The sequence below is a fragment of the Microcaecilia unicolor genome, chromosome 9 (assembly GCF_901765095.1).
Source record: "Microcaecilia unicolor chromosome 9, aMicUni1.1, whole genome shotgun sequence".
Lineage (NCBI taxonomy): Eukaryota > Metazoa > Chordata > Amphibia > Gymnophiona > Siphonopidae > Microcaecilia > Microcaecilia unicolor.
This window is the reverse complement of record NC_044039.1, coordinates 37,682,245-37,706,557: the sequence shown is the minus strand read 5'-3', so window position 1 is coordinate 37,706,557 and position 24,313 is coordinate 37,682,245. Positions and strand designations below refer to the sequence as shown.

The 24,313-nt window shown below is 44.7% G+C and overlaps 1 protein-coding gene across 4 annotated transcripts in view; it reads left to right on the top strand.

Annotated features, from left to right (window-relative positions):
* Positions 1-23,753, top strand: part of MANSC1 (MANSC domain containing 1) — a 40,269-nt gene extending 16,516 nt beyond the window's left edge. For all 4 annotated transcript variants that reach the window (XM_030214524.1, XM_030214522.1, XM_030214525.1 and 1 more), the window contains exons 4-5: positions 6,982-7,122; positions 21,238-23,753. In XM_030214524.1, coding sequence (XP_030070384.1) covers positions 6,982-7,122; positions 21,238-22,322 — 1,226 coding nt within the window. In that variant the 3' untranslated portion in view covers positions 22,323-23,753. The remainder of the gene's footprint in view (positions 1-6,981; positions 7,123-21,237) is intronic.
* The last annotated feature ends 560 nt before the right edge of the window (positions 23,754-24,313 follow it).

The following is a 24,313-nucleotide window of genomic DNA, read 5'->3' as shown; positions in this document are numbered from 1 at the left end:
CATGAGACCTCTGCAAAAGCCTCTCTTGTCCAGAGGGTCCCCTGTGTCTCAGGAGTACAATCTACGCCTTCCCTGGACATCGCAAGCAAGGCTCAGTATGACCTGGTGGCTTCAGATCTGCAGTCTCCTCCAGGGCATCTTATTGGTGGTTCCTCAATTAATAGTGATCACCACAGATGCCATCCTGACAGGTTGGGGGGGGGGGGCTCATTGTCTCCAACGCACTGCTCGGGGTCATTGGTCTAAGGAGGAAGCCCTCTGGCCAATCAGTTGCCTTGAGTTCAGAGCAGTTCGCTTTGCACTACAAGCCTTTTTCGACCTCGGGGGTTGCCCGGTGCAGATCCTGTCAGACAATGGGGCTCATTTCAAAGCACTTAGACTTAGAAAGTTCCATAGGTTACCATGAGGCATATTTTCAAAGCACTTAACCTTCCAAAGTTCCATAGAAACCTATGGAACTTTGTAAGTCTAAGTGCTTTGAAAATACGCCTCAATGTGACCACAGTGGCATACATAGACAAGGAGGGACTTGCAGTGCTCCACTTCGCTCTGGAAGCTCGCCTCTTGATTCAATGGGCGGAACATCATGTTCCTATGACTTCAGCGGCCCATATTTCTGGGACCTTGAATGTAAAGTGGATTATCTCAGCAGGAACTACCTGGATCCAGAGGAATGGAAATTGTCTTCCAAGGTCTTCAACTTGATAACTCAGAAGTGGGGAAATCTGTCCTTGGATCTCATGGCATTTAGACACAATGCAAAAGTTCAGCAGAAAGAGTTCAGTTCAGAAGATTTGGATGCCCTACTTCAGGACTCACCGGCACAGGAGTTGTTTTACATCTTCCTTCCCTGGCCGATGATAGGTTGAGTTCTGCACAAGGTCCTTATTCATCCAGGACTGGTGATCCTTGTTGCTCCAGACTGGACCAGGAGACCATGGTATGCGGACCTTGTTCGACTCCTTGTCAACAAGCCGTTCTGTCTTCCTCCATCAAGATCATCTCTCTTGGGGCCCATTCACATGGAGGATCCTTCCCCCTTTGGTCTTAATGGCTTGGCTCTTGAGAGTTTGAAATTGAGGAAGAAAGGTTATGCAGACGATGTCATTCCTACATTGTTGCAAGCGTGCCAGCGTTCTACTTGGCCTATGCTCAAGCTTGGAGATTCGTTTGAGGTTTGGTGTTCTGAGAGGGCGGTTTTCCCCCTTTTTTACTTCTTTGCCTCATCTATTGGCCTTTTTGCAGGCTGGTCTTGAAGGGTCTGACCTTGAACTCCCTTAAAGTGCAGATAACAGCATTGTCTTGCTATAGGGGTCGTTTGTCTGACCCTTCTCTGGGAGCTCATCTGGATGTGGTTCATTTCCTCAAATGTGTTAATCACCTTAGGGTTTCTTTTCATTCCTCTGTCCAGCCTGGGGTCTGAACTTTGTGCTCAGGGTGCTCCAGAAAGCCCCTTTCGAGCCACTGAAGAATGTCACCAATAAGGACCTTACTCTGAAACCGGTCTTTATTGTGAGTACCACTTCAGCTTGTGTTTTGGAGTTGCAGGCTTATTCTGCAGATACCCCCTTCCTTTCATTCACAGAGACAGGAATCTATCTTCGGGTGGTTCTGTCCTTTTTGCCGAAAGTTGTTTCTGCGTTCTACATTAATCGGTCTCTTCGTGTCTGTTCCTTTAGGAAAGAGGACTGTGATAACGTCTTTCCATCAGTTGCTTATGTTAAATGTGCGCAATGTGTGCCTGGTCCTGCTTAGTTATTTGGAAGTCAAAACACTGCCTTGAATTAATTCCTTCAAAAAGGCAGTAAATAAATCCTAATAAATAAATAAAAATAACTTATCGGTCAGATCACCTTTTTGCTCTGTTTGAAGGCCTGAATAAAGGTTATGCAGCATCTAAAGCCATGATACCTTGATAGATCAAGGAGTCCATACTATTTGTTTTTGGATAAACTATCTCCTTTGTCTCTGAAAGCCCACTCCACTAGAGGACTTTCCACTCTTTGGGTGAAACCTGTAGATCTGCTACTTGGGCTTCATTATACACTTTCATGAGACATTATCGGGTAAATATCACGGCTAGATCAGATGCGTCTTTTGGATACTCGGTTCTTTCTGCTGCCATCTCGGGTTCCCACTCTATTAAATGATGCTTTGCTACATCCCGTTAGTTTCTGGATTCCTATGCTGCTGATAACAAAGAAGGTAAAATTGTCTTGATAATTTTCTTTCCTTTAGTTGCAGAATATGAATCCAGAATCCTTCCCTGTTTCTAGTTGGGGTTTGTGTCTCTGTTCAGATTTCCGGATTTGTTTCCAATTCATCATATGTTCTACAATGTTATGGTTTCATATGATTCCCCATGGAGGAGAAGTTTGTTGTGGCATTCTTCATGCCTTCCTTATGCTTTAAGAAAAAGCATCAGCATCCTATAAGACAGAGTTCTTTTGACTCCTAACCACTACTCACTTGCCATGTACCCTTTTATCCCCACCTCTTTAATTCCCTTACCTCTTAGTTGTTCTGTCTGTTTGTCCTATTTAGATTGTAATCTCTTTGAGCAAGGGCTGTCTTTTCATGTATGGTGTACATCGCTGCGTATGCCTTGTATCGCTATAGAAGTGATAAGTAGTAGTAGTAGTTCAGTTCTGTTCTCTATCTTCACTTGCTGGTACATGGACGTAACCCATCAGTTTCTGGAGTCATTTGCTGTGACTAAAGGAAAAAAAATATCAGGTAAGACATCATTTTACCATGTTTGCCACTGGATTTTTAAATATTTTTTGCAAAACTTCCAAAATCAGATTTAGACATCATATTTAAAATGCCCCTCTGTATGCATTAGCTGAAGGGAGCACTAAATTCACTGACAAATTGGAATGTAAATTTGGGGTTGAAGAAACTATAACCAAGATTTCACTCAAATACTTGGGTCCAGTGCCGTGAATTGCCTTGAAGAAAAACACATCTTAAATCCAAAGAGCCAACGCAAGACATAGAGCATTGGCATAAATCTATCACTAAGTTTACTGCTTGACACTACACCCGCAGCCAAATTTTTAAATTCGCTATAACCAGCCAGTGGTATGCAAATCTTGGTGGTAGTCTTATTAAAATAGCCACACAGACATATTTGCAGAACAGAAGTAGCTTGGTGCAGTGGTCTACAAACTGTGTGCCACGGCACCCCAAGGTGCTGCAGTGAACTCGCAGGGGTGCCACCTCACACTGCCACCCAAGCCGCCACTGCTGCTTCTCTAGATGAGCAACAGCAGCGGTAAAACAAGCTTGTCCAAGGTGATCCTCTTAAGTCCCCCCCCCCCAACCACTTTAATAGGGAATTAACCTTCTTGTTCCGGGTTGCAGGGTGGTTTGTTATGATGTGGCTCCAGCTCTCAGTAGCAGTCTAACCGCAGAGAGGGGAGATTTCTAAGCTTTCTTTGCCACTGCTGCTGGCCTGAAGAAGTAGGAGCGGCGTGGGGGATATATAGAGGAGGCAGATGCTGGATTGCAGGGGGGGGGGGGGGCGACGAGGGATTTTGGCTGGATGGAAGACAGGGAGAGAAAGAGGGCAGAAGCTGGGTGAACGGGGGAGAGAGGGTGAGCAGAAGCCGGATGGAAGGTAGGACTCAATATCATTGGCGGTGGCGATGGGGGGGGGGGGGGGGGGGGAAACGAGAGGAAATGTGTAGCCTAGGGGTGCCGTGACCCAAGAAAGTTTGGGAACCACTGGCCTAGTGGTTAGTGCAGTGGACTGTAAAGCAAGGAACACGTTCAAATCTCAATGTAATTTTTTTTTTTTTTATGTGATCCTGGAACAGAAATACCTACTGCAGTTCAATGTACACCACTTCAACAGCTTCAGATTTGTAGGTGTTTTATCTTTAGGTACAGTAAGTATTTTTTTTTTCTGTTCTCGGAGGGAGCCTCAGAAGAATACATTAAGTTACAGTGGGATTTGAACTTGTCCTTTGGTTTACAGTCAGTTGCACTAACCACTAGGCTACTCCTCTGACCTGCTTGCTGATTTGTTCGGAATGGTCATAATATCTGCAGTCTCCAACTATGCTCCACCTCCCCCACTCATCAAAATGGTCACTGTCTTGATCTCATCTTCTCCTCCAACTGTTCACCCTCTAGTTTCCTTGCCTCTGATCTTCCCTCCTCTGATCACCATCTTATAACTTTCACACTTAAATCTCCTCCCTCCCAGTCCCGTCCTATCTTATCTAATTTATCTAGGAATCTTCACGATATTGACCCTTCATCTCTATCCTCCCATGTTTCAAACCTCCTCTCTACTGTGGCACCATCCACGTCTGTCAACGAGGCTGTTTCTTCTTACAACAATACTCTATCCTCTGCCTTAGACACTCTTGCACCTTTGATGACCCGCCCGTAAGGCGTACAAAACCCCAACCTTGGCTGACTTCTAATATCCGCTACCTACGTTCCTGTACCCGCTCCGCCGAACGCCTCTGGCAGAAATCTCGGGCCCTTGCTGATTTCTTACACTTTAAGTTCATGCTGACCTCCTTCCAATCTGCTCTTTTACGTGCCAAACAGGATTATTATATCCAGCTGACCAACTCTCTTGGCTCTAATCCTCGACTCCTCTTCACCACATTGAACTCTCTCCTCAAGGTGCCCCCTCCCCCAACTCCCCCTTCATTATCTCCTCAGACCCTTGCTGAATTCTTTCACAACAAGGTTCAAAAGATAAACCTTGCTTTCTCTACCTCACCACCTCTCCCTCCACTAGTCCGTTCCCCTCTCTCTCCTTCCCCTCATTCCCTTTCCTCCTTTCCTGAAGTTACTATTGAGGAAACTACACTTCTCATTTCTTCCTCAAAATGTACCACCTGTTCCTCTGATCCCATTCCCACCCACCTTCTTAATGACATCTCTCCTGCTCTTATTCCTTTTATCTGTCACATTCTCAACCTCTCACTTTCCACTGCGACTGTCCCTGCTGCCTTTAAACATGCTGTTGTCACACCTCTCCTTAAGAAGCCTTCACTCGACCCTACTTGTCCCTCTAATTACCGACCCATCTCCCTCCTTCCTTTTCTCTCCAAATTACTTGAGCGTGCTGTTCACCGCCGCTGCCTTGATTTTCTCTCCTCACATGCTATTCTTGACCCACTACAATCTGGTTTTCGCCCTCTCCACTCAACCGAAACTGCGCTTACTAAAGTCTCCAATGACCTATTACTGGCTAAATCCAGAGGTCAATATTCCATCCTCATTCTTCTTGATCTTTCCGCTGCTTTTGACACTGTCTATCACAGCATACTTCTCGATACCCTGTCCTCACTTGGATTCCAGGGCTCTGTCCTTTCCTGGTTCTCTTCCTACCTCTCCCTCCGCACCTTTAGTGTTCACTCTGGTGGATCCTCTTCTACTTCTATCCCTCTGCCTGTCGGCGTACCTCAGGGTTCTGTTCTTGGTCCCCTCCTCTTTTCTATCTACACTTCTTCCCTTGGTTCATTAATCTCATCCCATGGCTTTTCCTACCATCTCTATGCTGATGACTCCCAAATCTACCTTTCTACCCCTGATATCTCACCTTGCATCCAAACCAAAGTTTCAGCGTGCTTGTCTGACATTGCTGCCTGGATGTCTCAACGCCACCTGAAATTAAATATGACCAAAACCGAGCTTCTCATTTTCCCCCCCAAACCCACCTCCCTGCTCCCCCCGTTTTCTATTTCTGTTGATGGCTCTCTCATTCTCCCTGTCTCCTCAGCTCGAAACCTTGGGGTCATCTTTGACTCTTCTCTCTCCTTCTCTGCTCATATCCAGCAGATTGCCGACCTGTCGTTTCTTTCTTTACAACATCTGTAAAATCTGCCCCTTTCTTTCCGAGCACTGTACCAAAACCCTCATCCACACCCTTGTCACCTCTCGTTTAGACTACTGCAATCTGCTTCTTGCTGGCCTCCCACTTAGTCACCTCTCCCCTCTCCAGTCGGTTCAAAACTCTGCTGCCCGTCTCATCTTCCGCCAGGGTCGCTTTACTCATACTACCCCTCTCCTCAAGACCCTTCACTGGCTCCCTATCCGTTTTCGCATCCTGTTCAAACTTCTTCTACTAACCTATAAATGTACTCACTCTGCTGCTCCCCAGTATCTCTCCACACTCGTCCTTCCCTACACCCCTTCCCGTGCACTCCGCTCCATGGATAAATCCTTCTTATCTGTTCCCTTCTCCACTACTGCCAACTCCAGACTTCGCGCCTTCTGTCTCGCTGCACCCTACGCCTGGAATAAACTTCCTGAGCCCCTACGTCTTGCCCCATCCTTGGCCAGCTTTAAATCTAGACTGAAAGCCCACCTCTTTAACATTGCTTTTTACTTGTAACCACTTGTAACCACTCGCCTCCACCTACCCTCCTCTCTTCCTTCCCGTTCACATTAATTGATTTGATTTGCTTACTTTATTTATTTTTTGTCTATTAGATTGTAAGCTCTTTGAGCAGGGACTGTCTTTCTTCTATGTTTGTGCAGCGCTGCGTACGCCTTGTAGCGCTATAGAAATGCTAAATAGTAGTAGTAGTAGTTGACATAGATTCTGGTTTTCCTTTCCAGTTCCACTTTCCGGGGAGAGGGAGGGGGACAGCAACCACTAGGGGTTTAAGGAGGCGTCATGCCTTAATCCCTCCAGTGGTGAGCTGCTCAATCAGAGCACCTTTTTGTAACTTGGATGTGACTGAAACAGGTCTAGATAAAAACATCCTTTTTTTTTTAGACATGGAAGTTTCTTCCCATTCAAAAATCACTGTTGGATGACCTACTTTTGGGCCCTCCCTAGTCCTGCCCACAACACGCCACCTTGCTATTTGGATGAATTGCAGTGTGAAACATCCAAATTCTGGCTTTCCAGCAGAAGGGCTTTTTTTAGGTGTTTTGAGCTATCAGTCTGCTTTGTAAATGAGCACCAATGTGATTCTTATGTTTTACTGTCTGCCTTTATTTCAGAAAGCAAGAATTGTAATTTCATGACATTTGATGCTCAAAAGGCAAAAAACCTTCCAAACTGTTACCTGTTTTATTGTCCCACGACGGAGGCCTGCCCCTTGAAACCATCCATCGGTCTGGTGAGCTACAGAATTGTTCAAGGTAAAGCAGCTGCTGGCTTTTAGGCTGTAACTTTATAACAGAGCCCCTGTAAAAGTTTATTTTAAAAAAATGCTTATTTTATAAAGGTAAGCATAGGTGCTTCTGTGCCTTTATAAAATAAGCATCTAGAATCAAGTCCAGTAACATGCAAATTTCTACCTGTTCCAAGGCTGATATAACTGTATATAAGAACATAAGTGTTGCCATACTGGGGCAGACCAAAGGTCCATCAAGCCCTGTATCCTTTTCCAACAGTGGCCAATCCAGGTCACAAATACCTGGCAAGATCCCAAAACAGTAAAACAGATTGTATGCTGCTTATCCTAGAAATAAGCAGTGGATTTTCCCAAGTCCATCTTATTGATGACTTATGGACGTTTCTTTTAGGAAATTATCCACACCCTTTTCTAAACCTTGCAAAGCTAACTGCTTTTACCACATTCTCTGGCAATTCCAGAGTTTAATTACATGTTGAGTGAAGAAATATTTTCTCTGATTTGTTTTAAATTTTCTACTTTGCTTCATTGTGTGTCCCCTAGTCAAAGTATTTTTGGAAAGAGTATGCATATATTTTATAAAGTATGTATGTACCTTGCAACTCTGCCAAACAATGCCGCCCCTGGGAATGTCTCCGTGTATATCATGTAAAAATAGGCAGCAGTGTGTGCATTCTTTTTATGAATGTGTAGCACCATGCAGTTTTATAATGGACATTTCCTGTGTATAAAACCTGCTTTACATTTTTATTTATTTATTGTATTTGTATCCCACGTTTTCCCACCTCTTTGCAGGCTCAATGTGGCTTACAATTTATCATAGATACTGGAAATAGCAAAATATATACATTTGCTTTTACAGAAGGATTTTGGGTTACAAGGTCATGAAGTTTAAGATAATGGCATTACAGAAGACATTGACAGACATTAGGAATACAAGATAGTGGTATTACAGAAGACATGTGACAAATACTTTGTAAAATCATACCTAAACCAACCATAATGCTAATTTTTCTTACCAAAGTACCAAACTCTGGTATATCAAGTATATCAGACACTCAGTTGATTATATGTCGTTTAGAAGTTTACTTAAAGCCCACTTTTTTAGATCTGTGTTCAGCTAATATGAAAATAATTTTTTTAATAGTTGTATTATTGAATTAATATTAATTGTCTTGTAATAATGCTTCTTCTTAATTTGTTATGTAAGCCACATTGAACCTTATTGGGAAAATGCGGGATAGAAATGTCATAAATAAATACCACCTTAAGGGCTGGAGAATCTATGTACTGCAAGTCACAGTGATACTTTAGCCTGGACAGTGGGAAGAAAGGTCTTCCTTTTCACAACCAGTAAATGAGAATTGTATTGGAAAGAGAAGGCTTTGTTTTTTTCAGGAAATTTTTATGCAGTCCTAATTTTCTTTGTTTAAACAATTTTTATTCAAATATATGAAAACAATTAACAGCATGGCTGTATTTTATGATACAAAAGATGAGCTCTCTTCTGGACCAAACATTTTCTCCCTCTCCCCAACTCCTTTAGTATTCAACAATACTTAGTGATAGCATTTGTGTAAAATACAAACGATAACTTCAAAACCAAAACGATGTAGGGAATAGCAACATGTATAGAACAGGTTAAATCATCTAAGCAACTTGTGAGTTTGCTTAAGATAGTGTGTCATCCCTACCCCTCTCCACTCACAATAATACAACTTACGTTAGAGTGAAGTAACAGACTTGCCTAATATCCCCCCCACACAAAAAAAAACCTCTTATCCCTGTAGATACTGAACTATGAAAATCAATAGTGAATATGTCGCATTTGTGATCTATAAAGTGTTAACAATGAGGCTTCATCCCCGAGGACTTAAAATTTGTAAGTAAGGGTTCCAAAGCAGCATAAATCTCTACCTGTGCTTGGGGGACCTCCTCGCCTCCTTAGCCTCCCAGGTCACCAAAAGATGAACCTGGTTCCTCCAGTGCCAAAACACCGGGAGGTCTGGAGTTGTCCAATACTGTAAAATCGCTTTCCAGGCCACCAGTTGGGTTTGTGGCACAAGAGGATAGCGTTTCTAGTCAGAGGTCGATAGGTTCCTGGCTTATCAAGTAAAAATTGTTCTACCATCCCCTGTATATTATATTCCAACAACAGAGAAAGAAATCTCCTGATCTGCCCCCCAAAATTCTGAACTTTTGAACATGATCAGAAAGCATGGAAAAAGGTATTAGGAGTATGACCACATTTAGAACAACCAGATTCTCTGAGTTCCCTCATATGGGCTAGTTGCACTTTTGTCATGTAAGCCCGATGAGTCGCACGGTATCCACACTCTTAGTCTCGCATCTGTTGTTAAAGAGAGAATACCCCGGAGAGTGGCAACAACATCCCAATCCTCCAAGTGGACCCCAGAATCTTCTGCCCATCTAGTCTTCAATAGAGTGACATTTGTGCCAGGTTCTCTTCTAACGAGAGCTCTGTGCAGCCCTGAAACAGTGAGACCAAAGTCCGACACTTCCTGAAAAAGTCCCGAACCCGGGATCCCAAGTGATTCCTCATGAGAGACCCCTAATTTTGCTTTAATTCATGCATCGTCCTGGAGTCTTGTCCTTGGGGAGGCTGGAGCTAGCAGGCCATCCATGCAGTAGGGTTGTTATGATTCTGCCGGTTTGGCTGAGGGGGAGGGTGGGACCTCTCTTCTGATTGGCTGCCAGGGGTTGTGCTGACGTCAGGGGATAGTACTTTAGCCTGCAGCTGAAGAGTTTCTCTGCTTTTGCGTTACTTACTTGGTGGTAACAGGAAAGCCTGATAGTTTTCTCTCAGAACGTGCTCTAGGTTCTGACAGGGATCTGTGTTGTGTTAGAGTATTCTTTTCCTTCCCTCTGGGTTAGCTGCTGCTGTGTGTGTGTGCGTAGCTCTGTAATCAGGATCAGCTGCAGTGAGTTTAACCCTTTGTGTACTGTGTGTATTGTATTCCTGCCTCTGCCAGTGTGTTTGTTGGATGGGCCCCCCCCCCCCCTGCTCCCTCTCGGGAGGGGAGGAAGGGTTCTCTCTGATTGTTTGTTGATTTATGGCACTCTCTCTCTGCTGGCTCTACAAGCTTAACCCTTTGTGTTCTGTGTGCCTCTGTCTACAGTGGGGTTGAGGCAAAGGCTTTCTGCCTTCCTTTTGTGTCTGGTTCCTCTGGCTTCTGCCTGGGGCTCCTACCCTGGTGGGGGGGGGGGGGGGGGTTGCTGTGTTAGTCCCCTGGGTGGGCGTGGCCCGCTCTGGTCCTTTGTTTCCCCCTCTGCCCTATTGCTGGTGTTCAGCGCATGTCTGGCATCTTGGGGCCCTCTGGGTTCTTTCACCCCTCCCTGTGTGTGATTGGGTTCCAGTTCAGCCCAGGGGCGTATCTGGACTCCGGCGGTAGGGGGGGCCAGAGCCAGAGGGAGGGGGCACATTTTAGCCCCGCCGCCGAGCCCCCACCGCCGAGCCCCCACCGCCACAAATGACTCTCTCTACCCCCCTCCCGCAGCCAACCCTCCCCCGCTGCCGTTCTTACTTTTGCTGGCGGAGGACCCCAACCCCCCGCCAGCCGAGGTCTGCTTCCACCTGCCGCTGCCGTAAAAACTTCTTCAGCCGGCGGGGGACCCCAAACCCCCGCCAGCCGCCCCGCGGTGTTTAAAATTCATCTTCGGCCTCCGTGGCCGTGCTGCTGTGATAGGCGCTGTTGAAATCCACTTCGGAGTCTGACGTCGCAGCACGTACAACGACGTCAGACTCCGAAGTGGATTTCAACAGCGCCTATCACAGCAGCACGGCCACGGAGGCCGAAGATGAATTTCAAACACCGCGGGGCGGCTGGCGGGGGTTTGGGGTCCCCCGCCAGCAAAAGTAAGAACGGCAGCGGGGGAGGGTTGATGGCGGTAGGGGGGTCCAGGGCAAAATCTGCGGGGGCCCAGGCCCCTGAGGCCCCACGCAGATACGCCCCTGGTTCAGCCGTGAGGCTCGCACGAGTGGCTCTGTGTGCGTGGGTTCCGGTTCGGCTGCGAGGCCCGCCTGTATGCCTCTTTCCCTTCTTCCTGAGGGACTGTGGGGAGGGGTAGCTTAGGGGGTATTGTGTAGCTGGGGTGTGCGGTGGTGGGTCGGTCTCCCCTTGGCCTGGGTCGGCGCCCTGCTGGCCTCGGCCAGGGCCCAAGGGCTCACGACCAACCCAACGGATTACAAGGGTAGAGCCAGGGCTGACTCAGTTCATCTTGAGAGTCTGGAGCCAGCAGAAGGAATAGAAGTGATACTTTGCCCAAAGTTGTTACTGCCATAGGTTGTACCTTCAACAGGCCAGAGAAGCTATGATTAGGAATGAAGTAAAGAGATGCTACAGAAAGAAATTCTACTCAACGCTCTTCCCTCAAAAGCACTTGGCTTACTCCGTATGTCAATTCTTACAATCCAATCTTCCGTGTGTGTCCTGCGTCAGCTGCTTGTTCAGCATGCACATTTGAAATCCTGTCTACAGGGAATTAAACTGAAAGCCTACATACATTTTGTAAAAGCCTTTTATCTGTTGGTAGTCCATATCTGATTTTATTGTATAGAGAGGCTTGACCTGGTTGCACTTCGCCTTGTCCTCTGATGTCCTGCTTTCTGTTCAGTCACAATGTTGGTTGAAAGAGGCTAGGTAGATTGAAAATTCAGGAAAGAATACGAGTTGGCATTTTAGCAGCCGGGCCGGTCAAGGTGTTAAATTTGGTGGAGGCCAAGGCAGAATTTGTGTGTGGGGGGGGGGGGGGGGCAGGTCCCTTTATCTCCCTTTATCTCCCTTTATCTCCCTCAGCTTCTGACATAGTTGAGGTTTCTTACAGCATGGGATCCCAGGGTACTTGCCCTGTTTGCAGCATCCCCCATACCCAGTGCTGGCCCTGATTTTGTGGCCCCTCTCCCCTCTGATTCCAAGTTCTCTTTTCTCTCTCCTAAACTTGAATGGGAGGAGGAGGATAATTGTCATTTGTCTGCTGCTGCCACCTCATGCTTTTGATTTTAACCTCCAGGGGGGTGACTGTCCCTTTTTGTTCTGTTCACACCCCCTCCCAGTTATGGTACCAGAGAAACTTTTTTTTTCTGAATTTTATTGGAAGTTTTACCATTTTTTTCCATCTTACTCTTTTTATGTCTGTCCCGTATTATTCAGTCCAGTTGTATCATGTATTTACTGAAAAGGAGATAAAGGGGCGAGGGAAGGGGGATCCAAACTCATGACTCTTCATAGAGTGTTTTTTGCTACCTCGACTTTTGAATTTTTTTTGGGCAGGGTGTACTATTTAATCCAGTGCTGTGCATGTAGGGTAAGAGTACTGAATAGATCTGTAAGTAGATGCAGAACCACCCTGCCATTTGTGTGACAGAAGTATGTTTATGATCATAAAAATCCTACCTGCTTGTTTCCCTAGTATGCTTGGTTTTGCGTCGGGGTTTAGATCTGCTCCTCCTACAGGTGGCTAGTTCTGTCATCACTTTGCGTTTGTAAACCTGCTTCACTTGTCTATGTGTTGAAATAGTTTAAAGTTCATAAGTAGGAAGATGAATCTCCCTCTTAACAAACATTTTGAGTCTGAACATGCCTTCTGCTGATATTTCTCCTAAAGCTTTCACTGTTGCTTCGGGGCCCTAGGCAAGAGAATCTTTAATATATGTGGGGGGGAAGGTTCTTGAAAAAGCTGAATTTAGCCCTGCCTTTTACCTGCACAGTCCAGTTCATATTATACCTTGCAGTTAATATTTTCTATGAGGTTTGGGCAGTGTAGTGATGTTTGTGGTATCCGAACATTTTCCACTGAATTGCTTTTGTGAATTTCATTGCTGAAGAAAAGGTAGCTTAAAGCTTGTCTTTGTAACAGGGGTTCTCATCTCTGTCCTAAAGACATACCTAGCCAGTCAGATTTTCAGGATATCCAAATTTGCATGAGAAAAATCTGTATGCACTACCTCCATTGTATGCAAATCTAATGAAAGTAATGTATTCAGATTTATCTCATCCATATTCATTATGGATAGCCCAGTGATCTGACTGGGTTGAGAAACCCTGCTTTATAACAATGCAACCTTCACAGTGCTTAGATCACTGGTCCTCAACTCAGGGCACACCTAGCCAGTTGAGTTTTCAGGATATCCACAATGAATATGCCTGAGAGAGTTACCTACAAAGGAGACAGTGTATGTTGATCTGGGTGGGCTAGAGGACTGGGTTAAGAACCACTGATTTAAATGAAGCACCAAACTGAAAGAGATGTCAGTTGAAGATGGAGGCTTATTTGAATATCTGACACAGTGCAAGAGTGTTGTGTTGCTATAATAATAGCCTAAAGTCTCAATAATAGGTAACTGCAACAGTCTACTGAGGGGCCAATGCACAGCAGCATCCATTAAATACGGGTTACCGTGGTAAAAATTACCGAGTCGCAAACATCAACTAATGCACAAAAGGGATTGAATGCAAATGAGATGCATGGATCCCCTTTTGTGCATCGGTCGCTGTTTGCGACTCAAAGCTTTCAAATGCATTTGGCAGCTTGCACAAAGGGGCTGTTCCATAGCGTCCCACAGATCAATCCGGAGACTTGTGGGTTGTGTCCCTCTACCTGCAGGTGGAAATAGAGAGAACCTCTGAGGTTTGCTATATGTGGACCTGTGCAGCCAAGTAAACCTCAGTATTCTCTCTATCTAGCAGGTGGAGGGACATCTCTGTGCTGCTCTGGTTTGATCTGGCTACTGGTGTCATTTGGGCCTGGTTTAGCACAGTCTGGGGTTGAGTGGCTGTTTGTAGCTTCTGGTGTACACCTGGTGGTGCCAGGTCCCTCCCGGTCTCCCCCTACCTTTCCTCCGTTACCCGGGGCTGTGGGCCTGATCGGGTGTTGCCTTTCTCTCCTGAATAAAAAAAAAGAAAAAGAAAAAAGGTAAGTGTCTCTTTAAGAGACTTTGTTTTTGTTTAATCACACGGAGGAGTTAGACGGGCTGCCAAGTCTGTTTGAGGGGCAGGCGTTTGTGGAGCATGTTAGTGCCTTCTGAGGCGGCTCCCGGTGTGAGGGCCGGAGAGCAGCGTTGGGGGAGTTCGAGTCATGCCACCGTCAGCCCACAGCGGGTGTTCAGCGAGCCAGGGTTTCCCCTCGGGCATCCGGTGAGTCAGAAACGCAGGGGATAGTTTCGACGGTTTCCTCGGGGCAGTAAGTGCAGCGCGCATCGTCGGGTGCCATTTTTTCCTCTCAGGCGCGACCAGCTCCACATGAGTTGGTTGACAGACAGGAGGCACAGTGCACTTCTGTGGCACAGGCTTCAATGGAGGAAAGCAATTTAGAGGGAGCAGGGGAGTCCCTTTCAGTTCCTTTTTCCCCGGATTTTGTTTTATTAATGTACAATGCCTTTCTTCTGAAGAAGTCAGGAGCTTCTCTTCAGGCAGCCCCATCTCTTCCTCAGCAGTTGCTGCATGCTGCAGCCTCAGTCTTTCCTGCCAAAACATCCCCGGGTGGAGATTTTGGATCCCGATGAGCTATCTGACACAGATGGCCCAGTTTTGTCTCCGGGCTCTCCCTCAGAATCATTGGATTTGGCAGATGAGGTCACCCTGCCTTCTGAGGAAGGGGATGACCCGACGGCTGCCCGCCTTTTTTGCAGGGAAGAGCTTCCCTCCCTGATTATTAGGGCTTTTGAGGTTTTGGCTGTTTCACCCCCTGAATCGTCAGGGGGAACAGGTCCAGTGCCCCCTATTATGTCTGGCACCAAATGCCCACCTCGTTCCTTTCATGTGCAGGAGGCCATGAAAATCCTTATTTTGGCGCAGTGGGATATGCCGGACAGTGGGCTTAAGGTTACTAGAGCTATGTTGCATCTTTATGCACTGCCTGCTGCTGACTTAGACTTGCTGAAGGTTCCTACGGTGGATTCATTAATCACAGCGGTCACTAAGAAAAACACTCTCCCTGTGGAGGGTGGCATGGGGCTCAAGGACCCTCAGGATCGTAAGTTGGATACTTGCTTGAAGCTGTCCTTTGAAGTAGCGACCCTTTCCATGCAAGTTTCAGTTTGTGGCTCCTATGCTGCGCGGGCATGCTTATCGTGGGTACAGAAAGCCTCCTCTCCGGAGGACCTCATGGCTGTTTTGCCAGCCTTAGAGTCTGGTTTAGCCTTCCTTGCGGATATTCTTTATGATCTTTTGAGGGCTTCGGCGAAGGAGGTTTTCCTAGAGGTCATCGCGTGTCGCTGGCTGTGGTTGTGACATTGGGCTGCAGACGTGGCCTCTAAGTCACGGCTGGCAAGGCTTCCTTTTAGGGGAAAGCTTTTGTTTGGGACAGACCTAGAACAGATTGTGAAGGACCTTGGTGACTCTAAGTAAGTGCCAGCGCCTCCCAGAGGACATGTCCAAATTTGTGCGATCGGCGGGACCTAGACCTAAGTTTAGGGATACATGTCGTTACCGTCCAGGTCACGGGGCCTCTTTTCAGAGAGCAAGGTCTTCTCAGAGACCTCAGCCCTTTCGAGGTGACACACGGGCCTTCCTTTCCGGTAACAGAAACCAGCCTGCAGCCAGGTCCGCCCAATGATGGGGCCCTGGTCCATCTCCAGCCGGTTATTGGGGGCAGGCTATCCCTATTCCTGGTGGAGTGGACCAGGGTAACATCCGACGGATGTGTCTTGGAGGTTATCAGAGACGGCTACAAGTTGGAATCGGCTCGTCCGATGATAGACTCATTTCTGGAATCTCCTTGCAAATCTCCCGCCAAGGTGCGGGCAGTTCGTCACACCCTCCTCAACTTACAACGACTGGGAGCCGTCCAGCCTGTACCCCCAGCAGAAAGAGGGTGCGGTCGATACTCCATTTATTTTGTGATGCCAAAAAAGGGCAGTTCTTGGCGACCCATCTTAGATCTCAAAGAGGCCTATTTACACATTCCAATTTGGCCTCCCCACGGGCATTTTCTTCGCTTTTGCAGTGTTCTGTCGTCATTTTCAATTCAAAGCGATGCCCTTCAGCCTAGCCACAGCACCTCAGACTTTTTCCAAGGGCCTTGTCGTAGTGGCGGCCTATCTCAGAAAGGAAGGGATTCAAGTCCATCCTTATCTAGATGACTGGCTTGTGCGGGCGTCTTCTTTTGAGGAGAGTCGACAGGCAACCGACAGAGTGGTCGGGTTGCTTCAATCGCTTGGTTGAGTGATCAACTTCCCAAAGTGCAGCCTTACGCCCTCCCAGACGCTGGAATACTTGGGAGTGTGCTTCGATACCCGAACAGGGATAGTTTCTCTTCCTTCAGCTCGAGCACAGCAGTTGCAGGGTCAGTTGTGAGCCAAACTTTGAACCCACGGGCTTGGGACTATGTAGAAGTTCTGGGTTCCATGGCCTCCAACTTGGGCATCGTAAAGTGGGCCAGAGCTCACATGCACCCCCTGCAGTGGCAGCCATTGGTCTCCTCTCTCGGAGGATTATGAGGTTCGGGTGCCATGTTCGACCCGTCTGCACACAATCATGCACTGGTAGTTCATTCAAAAGAATCTGGTGTCGGGCATTCCTCTGCAAACCCCGGAATAGAAGATCGTGACCACGGATGCGTCGCTGTCTGGTTGAGGGGCTCATTGCCTCCAACAGACGGCCCAGGGCATTTGGACCTCGACGGAGGCGTCTTGGTCCATCAACCGCTTGGAGTTGCGGGCAATTCGTCTGGCCCTTCGGGAGTTTCTGTCTCTTCTCTGTGGTTGCCCAGTTCAAGTTCTCTCGGACAATGCGACGGCGGTCACCTACATGAACCATCGGGGGCACCAGGAGTGCACCACTAGTACGCGAGGCGGCCCTGATCTGCCGTTGGGCAGAGACTCGTATCTCTCTTGACAGCGGCACATATAGCGGGGTCACAGAAAGTGCAAGTGGAATTTCTCAGTCACCACCAGTTGGAGCCGGGGGAGTGGACACTCTCCCCTCTGGCTTTCGATCAGATAGCTGCCTGTTGGGGGATGCCGGTGATGGACTTAATGGCCACTGCTTTTAATGTGAAGGTTTCCCGTTTCTTCAGCAGGGGAAGAGAGCTGGGCTCGGAAGGCATTGATGCTCTTCTACAACCTTGGCCCAGGGGCCTGCTCGATGCCTTCCCCCCGTGGCCTATGATGGGTAGGTTACTGATTCGCATTGCCAGTCATCCCATCCCCTTAATCATCTTCGTCGCCCTTCTCTGCGCCTTTTCTAATTCCACTATATCCTTTTTGAGGTGTGGCGACCAGAATTGAACACAGTATTCTAGGTGCGGTCGCACCATGGATCAATACAGTGGCATTATAATATCCTCATTTTTGTTTTCCATCCCTTTCCTAATAATACCTAACATTCTATTTGCTTTCTTAGCCGCAGCAGCACACTGAGCAGAAGATTTCAACTTATCATCAATGATGACTCCCAGGTCCCTTTCTCGTTCCGTAACTCCTGACGCTGAACCTTGCATTACATAGCTATAATTCGGGTTCCTCTTTCCCACATGCATCACTTTGCACTTGCTTACATTAAACGTCATCTGCCATTTAGACGCCCAGTCTCCCAATCTCGTAAGATCCTCTTGCAGTTTAACAACTTTGAATACCTTTGTGTTGTCAGCAAATTTAATTGCCTCACTAGTTACTCTCATCTCTAGATCATTTATAAATATATTAAAAAGCAGCGGTCCCAGTACAGACCCCTGGGGAACCCGACTATCTTCCCTTCTCCATTGAGAATACTGACCATTTAACCCTACTTTTTGTTTTCTATCTTTTAACCAGTTTTTTAATTCACAATAGGACACTACCTCCTATCCCATGACTCTCCAGTTTCCTCGAGTCTTTCATGAGGTACTTTGTCAAATGTCTTTTGAAAATCCAGGTACACAGTATCAACCGGCTCACCCTTAGCCACATGTTTGTTCACCCCTTCAAAGAAATGTAATAGATTGGTGAGGCAAGATTTCTCTTCACTAAATCCATGTTGGCTTTGTCTCATTAATCCATGCTTTTGAATATGCTCTGTAATTTTGTTCTTTATAATAGTCTCTACCATTTTGCCCAGCACTGATGTCAGACTCACCGGTCTATAATTTCCCGGATCTCCTCTGGAACCCTTTAAAAAAATTGGTGTTACTTTAGCCACCCTCCAATCTTCCGGTACCATGCTTGATTTTAAAGATAAAATTAAATATTACTAACAATAGTTCCACAATGGCCTCCAACACCATCTAGAAGAGGGGAGGGGATCCAATACCTTCCATACCAGAAATTCTACCAAAGACAGGAACTAAAGATGGGCCTCCAACACCATTCATCTACAAAAGGAAGGGGGAGGGGATCCAATACCTTCCACACCACACCAGAAATTCTACCTAAGCAGGAGAAGGGAGGAGTGAATGAAAATAAATTGCTCAAAAGAACATGTTTGAATAAAGACATGAAAAATATCCTTTTAAAATTGAATATTCAATGTGGAATCATTTTTTTCTAGGTATAGTTGTGTGTGAGATGTGTATGGTGTGAAAGTGAATATATGCACATGTATTGCTTTGATTCTGCCCAAGTTCGGTATGTGCATAAGTAATTATTTATTTTAACTTATATCATGACTAATAATAAAAGCATACATAAAAAGACAAAGCAACAGAAATTTAAATTAAAAACCTGCATCTCAATAAACTCTTTATAGGTAGATATTAAAACCATCTGTATTGTACTACTGCACTTTAAAGATGTCACAAACTAAACAAAAAAAAATTGCATGAAAATAGTAACATAGTAGATGACGGCAGAAAAAGACCTGCATGGTCCATCCAGTCTGCCCAAGACAAACTCATGTGTATACCTTACCTTGATTTGCACCTGTCTCTCCCAGGGCCCAGACTGTACAAGTCTGCCCAGCAGTTTTTCCCGCCTCCCAACCACCTGTCCCGCCTCCCATCACCGGCTCTGGCACAGACCATACAAGTCTGCCCTCCCCTATTCTCGCCTCCGAACCACCAACCCCTCTTCCCCCCACCTGCTCCGCCACCGAATTTTAGCTAAGCTTCTGAGGATCCATTCCTTTTGCACAGGATTCCTTTATGCATATCCCACGCATGTTTGAATTCCGTTACTGTTTTCATCTCCACCACCTCCCACGGGAGGGCATTCCAAGCATCCACCACCCTCTCCGTGAAAAAATACTTCCTGACATCTTTCCTGAGTCTGCCCCCCTTCAATCTCATTTCATGTCCTCTCGTTCTACCACCTTCCCATATCCGGAAAAGATTTGTTTGCGGATTAATACCTATTAAATATTTAAAAATAGAGAGTATGGAGACAGAGTGAATGTACACTTTCTATAAATTTGATAGTGGTGTACTTAGAATAGTCATGTCTGTCTGTACTAAATCTGGGACTTGAGCATAGGGAGGGTTATTTATAGCAGGCCTCCCAACTTACACAACAGGTGCAACAAACATATGATAAACATTCTTAACATTTTATATATAGATAGATAGATAGATAGATACACACACATATATATCTTTATACTGGATCTAAAGTTTATATTTACCAATATTTTAGATCCAGAACAAAATATTTTAAAGCCTAATTTCAATAAGAGTCAGACAGTAGAAAAAATCGGGATGTTGGAGTTGAAGTTTTGGTATACTGACTCCACAGCCCTGCTTCTCTCCAGCCTCACTTCCAGGAACCTCCTCCACACAGGTTGGGTAAACTTATGCCCCTGAATTTCCATGTAGGTACTGAGACAGCTTTATACAAGGCTATTACTGTATGCCAAACACTGTTACCCATGGAATTGCCTTTTAAAAATTAGCCCTATTACATTTAGGGATTCTTTTAAATAGTGGTAAGTGTAGGGGTCTGTGTAGACCTGAATTTGAGTACATGTGAAATAGTCTGCATGGCATGACTTTGGTGGGTGTGTTGCATCTATTTGAATGATGTGAACATGGTTCAAAACAGGAAGGAAGAGTACAGATTATGGTCAAATGGATTTAAAAAGGTGAATGACAGTATTACGATTTCCTCTACAAACGATCATAGTTCAAGAAAAATAGCTTTGGCTCAAGTAGTTGCACATATGTTGCAGAATTTCTTTTTTTTGGGGGGGGGGGGAAGGGGATTGGGGGGGGCGAAGGGGAGCTAGTTTTAGTTCCCATTTTTGCTGTGAGAGGAAAAAAGAAAATGCATTGTCAAAATTGTCCTATTGACTATAGTGGGAGCTATGTTGCCATGATGTTGCTCCAGCCTGCAGTGTTAATATATGTATTTTATGGTCTGAGGGTTCCAGGAGATGAAGAACACTTTGTGGGCTGATTCTTTGGGCATGGTGAAGAGCATCAATAGAATATCTTTATTGGATCCATCTCCTTTGTATTCCAGATATCTTTTTATGTACTACTAGTATTTGCTTTTATGACAATTACTATTTGACAAAAGTTGTTTTCCCGAGAGAGTCACCCTAAAGGCAGTAGTGAATTGCTTCCTTTATTCTATACCAGACTTTCACACTGGGTTTAATCTTTTGAATGTATATATGGCTATCATTTAAGGTAGACTGGCTTTTTTTTCTAGTTGTAGTCTTGTTTTTACTTTTTACTCCTCTATAAACAAGAAAAAGCAATGCTGGGCCTTCAAGAAAGAGACAATGGCAGTCCTTTATTGTGAAAAAGACCCGACACGGGCCGTGTTTCGGCGCACAAGCGCCTGCCTCAGGGGTCAAAGTGTGTCTTTTGGCAGTTTTCACACAGCGTCTGGTAGGATTGAACAAACGCTCAGTGGTGGCTGGCAATTTACTGAGACTGTCTGAACATTCCTGCTCATATGTTGTGAAGACACACTTTGACCCCTTAGGCAGGCGCTTGTGCGCCGAAACACGGTTTGTGTCGGGTCTTTTTCACAATAAAGGACTGCTATTGTCTCTTTCTTGAAGGCCCAGTGTTGCTTTTTCTTGTTTATATTGTATGCTTGTATGCTGTATTACCCTCTCTTTTGTGATTACTTTTTACTCCTCAACATGACAAGCAGCCGTGGTATTAATCTTTCCGATTCAAATATTTATATTTATGTAAGTAAAATAAATCACTTAAAAGTATTTAATTTTAACCTTTTTAGATAAACAACATTTGGAAGAAGATCTGAGCATACCTGAAAATTCATCCTCTTCCCAAACAAACTCTTCTGCTTCAAAACACCCAGCAAGCAAGCACAATTCTACTAGTAATTTACAAAAATCTATTAGTGCTCCAATCCTTGACCTGGAAGAAGATGTAGACAAACAGTTAAAGAATACGGATAGTTCACACAAGAAAATAATTTCTCCAAATGAAGAATATGAGGAACATCAAAACAGCTCGAATAGTACAGAGTCATTGAAACTTTCTTTGTTTGAAATTTTATCAACTAAAGCTCCAGTTGCAGCTCGACCCACCACCTCCAGTGTTCTGCCTAAAACCCTACTTACTACTACAAATCAAGCAACAAATACCACCAGTCAGGCCACAACTACCTTCGTCACAACTACTACTCAAGCTACAACTATGTACATTGCCACAACCACTCCTAAGACTACTACTATTCAACCCACCACAACATCCTTCATCACAACTACTGCTCAAGCTACAACTATGTCTACCACCTCCACAACCACTCCTAAGACCACTACTATTCAACCTACCACAACAAAGACTACCACTCAACCCACTACCATCACCACCTCAATTATAACACAACTACCAACTTTGACTAGTTCTTCAACAGTTACTCCAACAGTTCGACTTACAACAAGGATTATTTCAACTACTGCTTCAAACTACCCTGTACCAAAAAAAAATAAAATCGGCTCCCTCAGGTCAAGCATAAGACCACCTACTACTGGTACGAAATCAGCAACACGAGCTGTGTCATCTTCCTCTATTCCTTTGGCTAATATTAATTCAGCTGGTTCATGGAAGTCTATAAATCAACATACTAGATTGATAAATTCAAAAGAAAATCAAATTGTCAACAACAAAGGAGGTGAAAACAGTCCCAGCTTGCAGTCTAGTGACAAGAGTGGACTGATAGCAGCTTTGTGTTTTGGGGTGGCATTTTTGTTATTGATCATGGGGCTGGTGGGTAGATCAGCCTTAGAATCCCTCCAGAGAAGACATTATTCTAGATTGGACTACCTGATCAATGGAATGTATGTTGATACCTAAAACGGAGATGGGATCAGAATTAACTTGTGAAGTGAAAATGTAATTTTTTTGTGCCAAAAACAGAAAAACTTATATAAAGGACAATTGGAAGGGGGGAGGATGGGAGTTAAGATTAGTAGGTATGAAAAAGTTTGTGTTTTCTACTTGTAGGTGGTTCTACCTAAAACGGAGATGGGATCAGAATTAACTTGTGAAGTGAAAATGTAATTTTTTTGTGCCAAAAACCGAGAACCTTATATAAAGGACAATTGGAAGGGGGAAGGATGGGAGTTAAGATTAGTAGGTATGAAAAAGTTTGTGTTTTCTACTTGTAGGTGGTTCTACCTAAAACGGAGATGGGATCAGAATTAACTTGTGAAGTGAAAATGTAATTTTTTTGTGCCAAAAACCGAGAACCTTATATAAAGGACAATTGGAAGGGGGGAGGATGGGAGTTAAGATTAGTAGGTATGAAAAAGTTTGTGTTTTCTACTTGTAGGTGGTTCTACCTAAAACGGAGATGGGATCAGAATTAACTTGTGAAGTGAAAATGTAATTTTTTTGTGCCAAAAACCGAGAACCTTATATAAAGGACAATTGGAAGGGGGAAGGATGGGAGTTAAGATTAGTAGGTATGAAAAAGTTTGTGTTTTCTACTTGTAGGTGGTTCTACCTAAAACGGAGATGGGATCAGAATTAACTTGTGAAGTGAAAATGTAATTTTTTTGTGCCAAAAACCGAGAACCTTATATAAAGGACAATTGGAAGGGGGGAGGATGGGAGTTAAGATTAGTAGGTATGAAAAAGTTTGTGTTTTCTACTTGTAGGTGGTTCTACCTAAAACGGAGATGGGATCAGAATTAACTTGTGAAGTGAAAATGTAATTTTTTTGTGCCAAAAACCGAGAACCTTATATAAAGGACAATTGGAAGGGGGGAGGATGGGAGTTAAGATTAGTAGGTATGAAAAAGTTTGTGTTTCCTACTTGTAGATAGTTCTACCTAAAACGGAGAGAGGATCAGAATTAACTTGTGAAGTGAAAATGTAATTTTTTTGTGCCAAAAACCAAGAACCTTATATAAAGGACAATTGGAAGGGGGGAGGATGGGAGTTAAGATTAGTAGGTATGAAAAAAGTTTGTGTTTCCTACTTGTAGATAGTTCTTCCTGACTACTTACCACAGCCAGTGTAACCCACCTTAACGGCCAAATAACAAATGGAGGAAAGAATAAAACTAAAACTTTTTTTTTTGCCATTCTACTTAACATCCCCACAACTTTTATTTAATTTAAATTAGGGCATTGTACTTTTTGAGTTATAGGAAATGTTAGCTGTATGACTAACCTTGTAGATGTGTCTGTTTAGGGACCAATTTTATTTCAAAATTTTAAAGTTCTTTAGAAAAAGCCTTTAAAGTATCTTTAAAACCATAAAGTGGTTGTTGTATTGGTATCTCATATGTCGTGCTTCGTGGGATAATTATTTCAAGGCTGATGTGCTCTCACATGACCAGAATTCACCAAAAGGTTTTCAAAGCAGCAGTATTATAAACAAAAGTCTGCTACCTCAGAACACACCCACCCACCCAGCCAGTCTGCATATTCATTGTGGGTATCTTGACAACCTGGCTTGCTTGATATATCCCAAGGATGATGTTGAGAGCCCTAGAAGTAAACTGATGCTCCAGTAAACACTCTGGGGAAGATCTGCTCTAGAGGAACCACAGAATCTGTTTAAGTAAATATTTTTTATACAGTCCACATTTTGGGAATACCAAATTAGTCCTTGCTAATTTGGAAGAAAATAGAGTAGGGTTGGCAAACTTTGTTTCCCCTGGAGATGCTTTTGTGGCTCTTGTTTGGGCCAGGATCCTGTGAGTTTCTGTCCTTCCTCTCCTCAGCTTCTCATTTATGTGTATTAAATAAGAAGCATAGTACCATAGAGAAAGTGAAGCTTCTAAAGCAGTATTTAGTAGATTAAAATACGTGTATGTCTTATTTAATTCTTGGAAA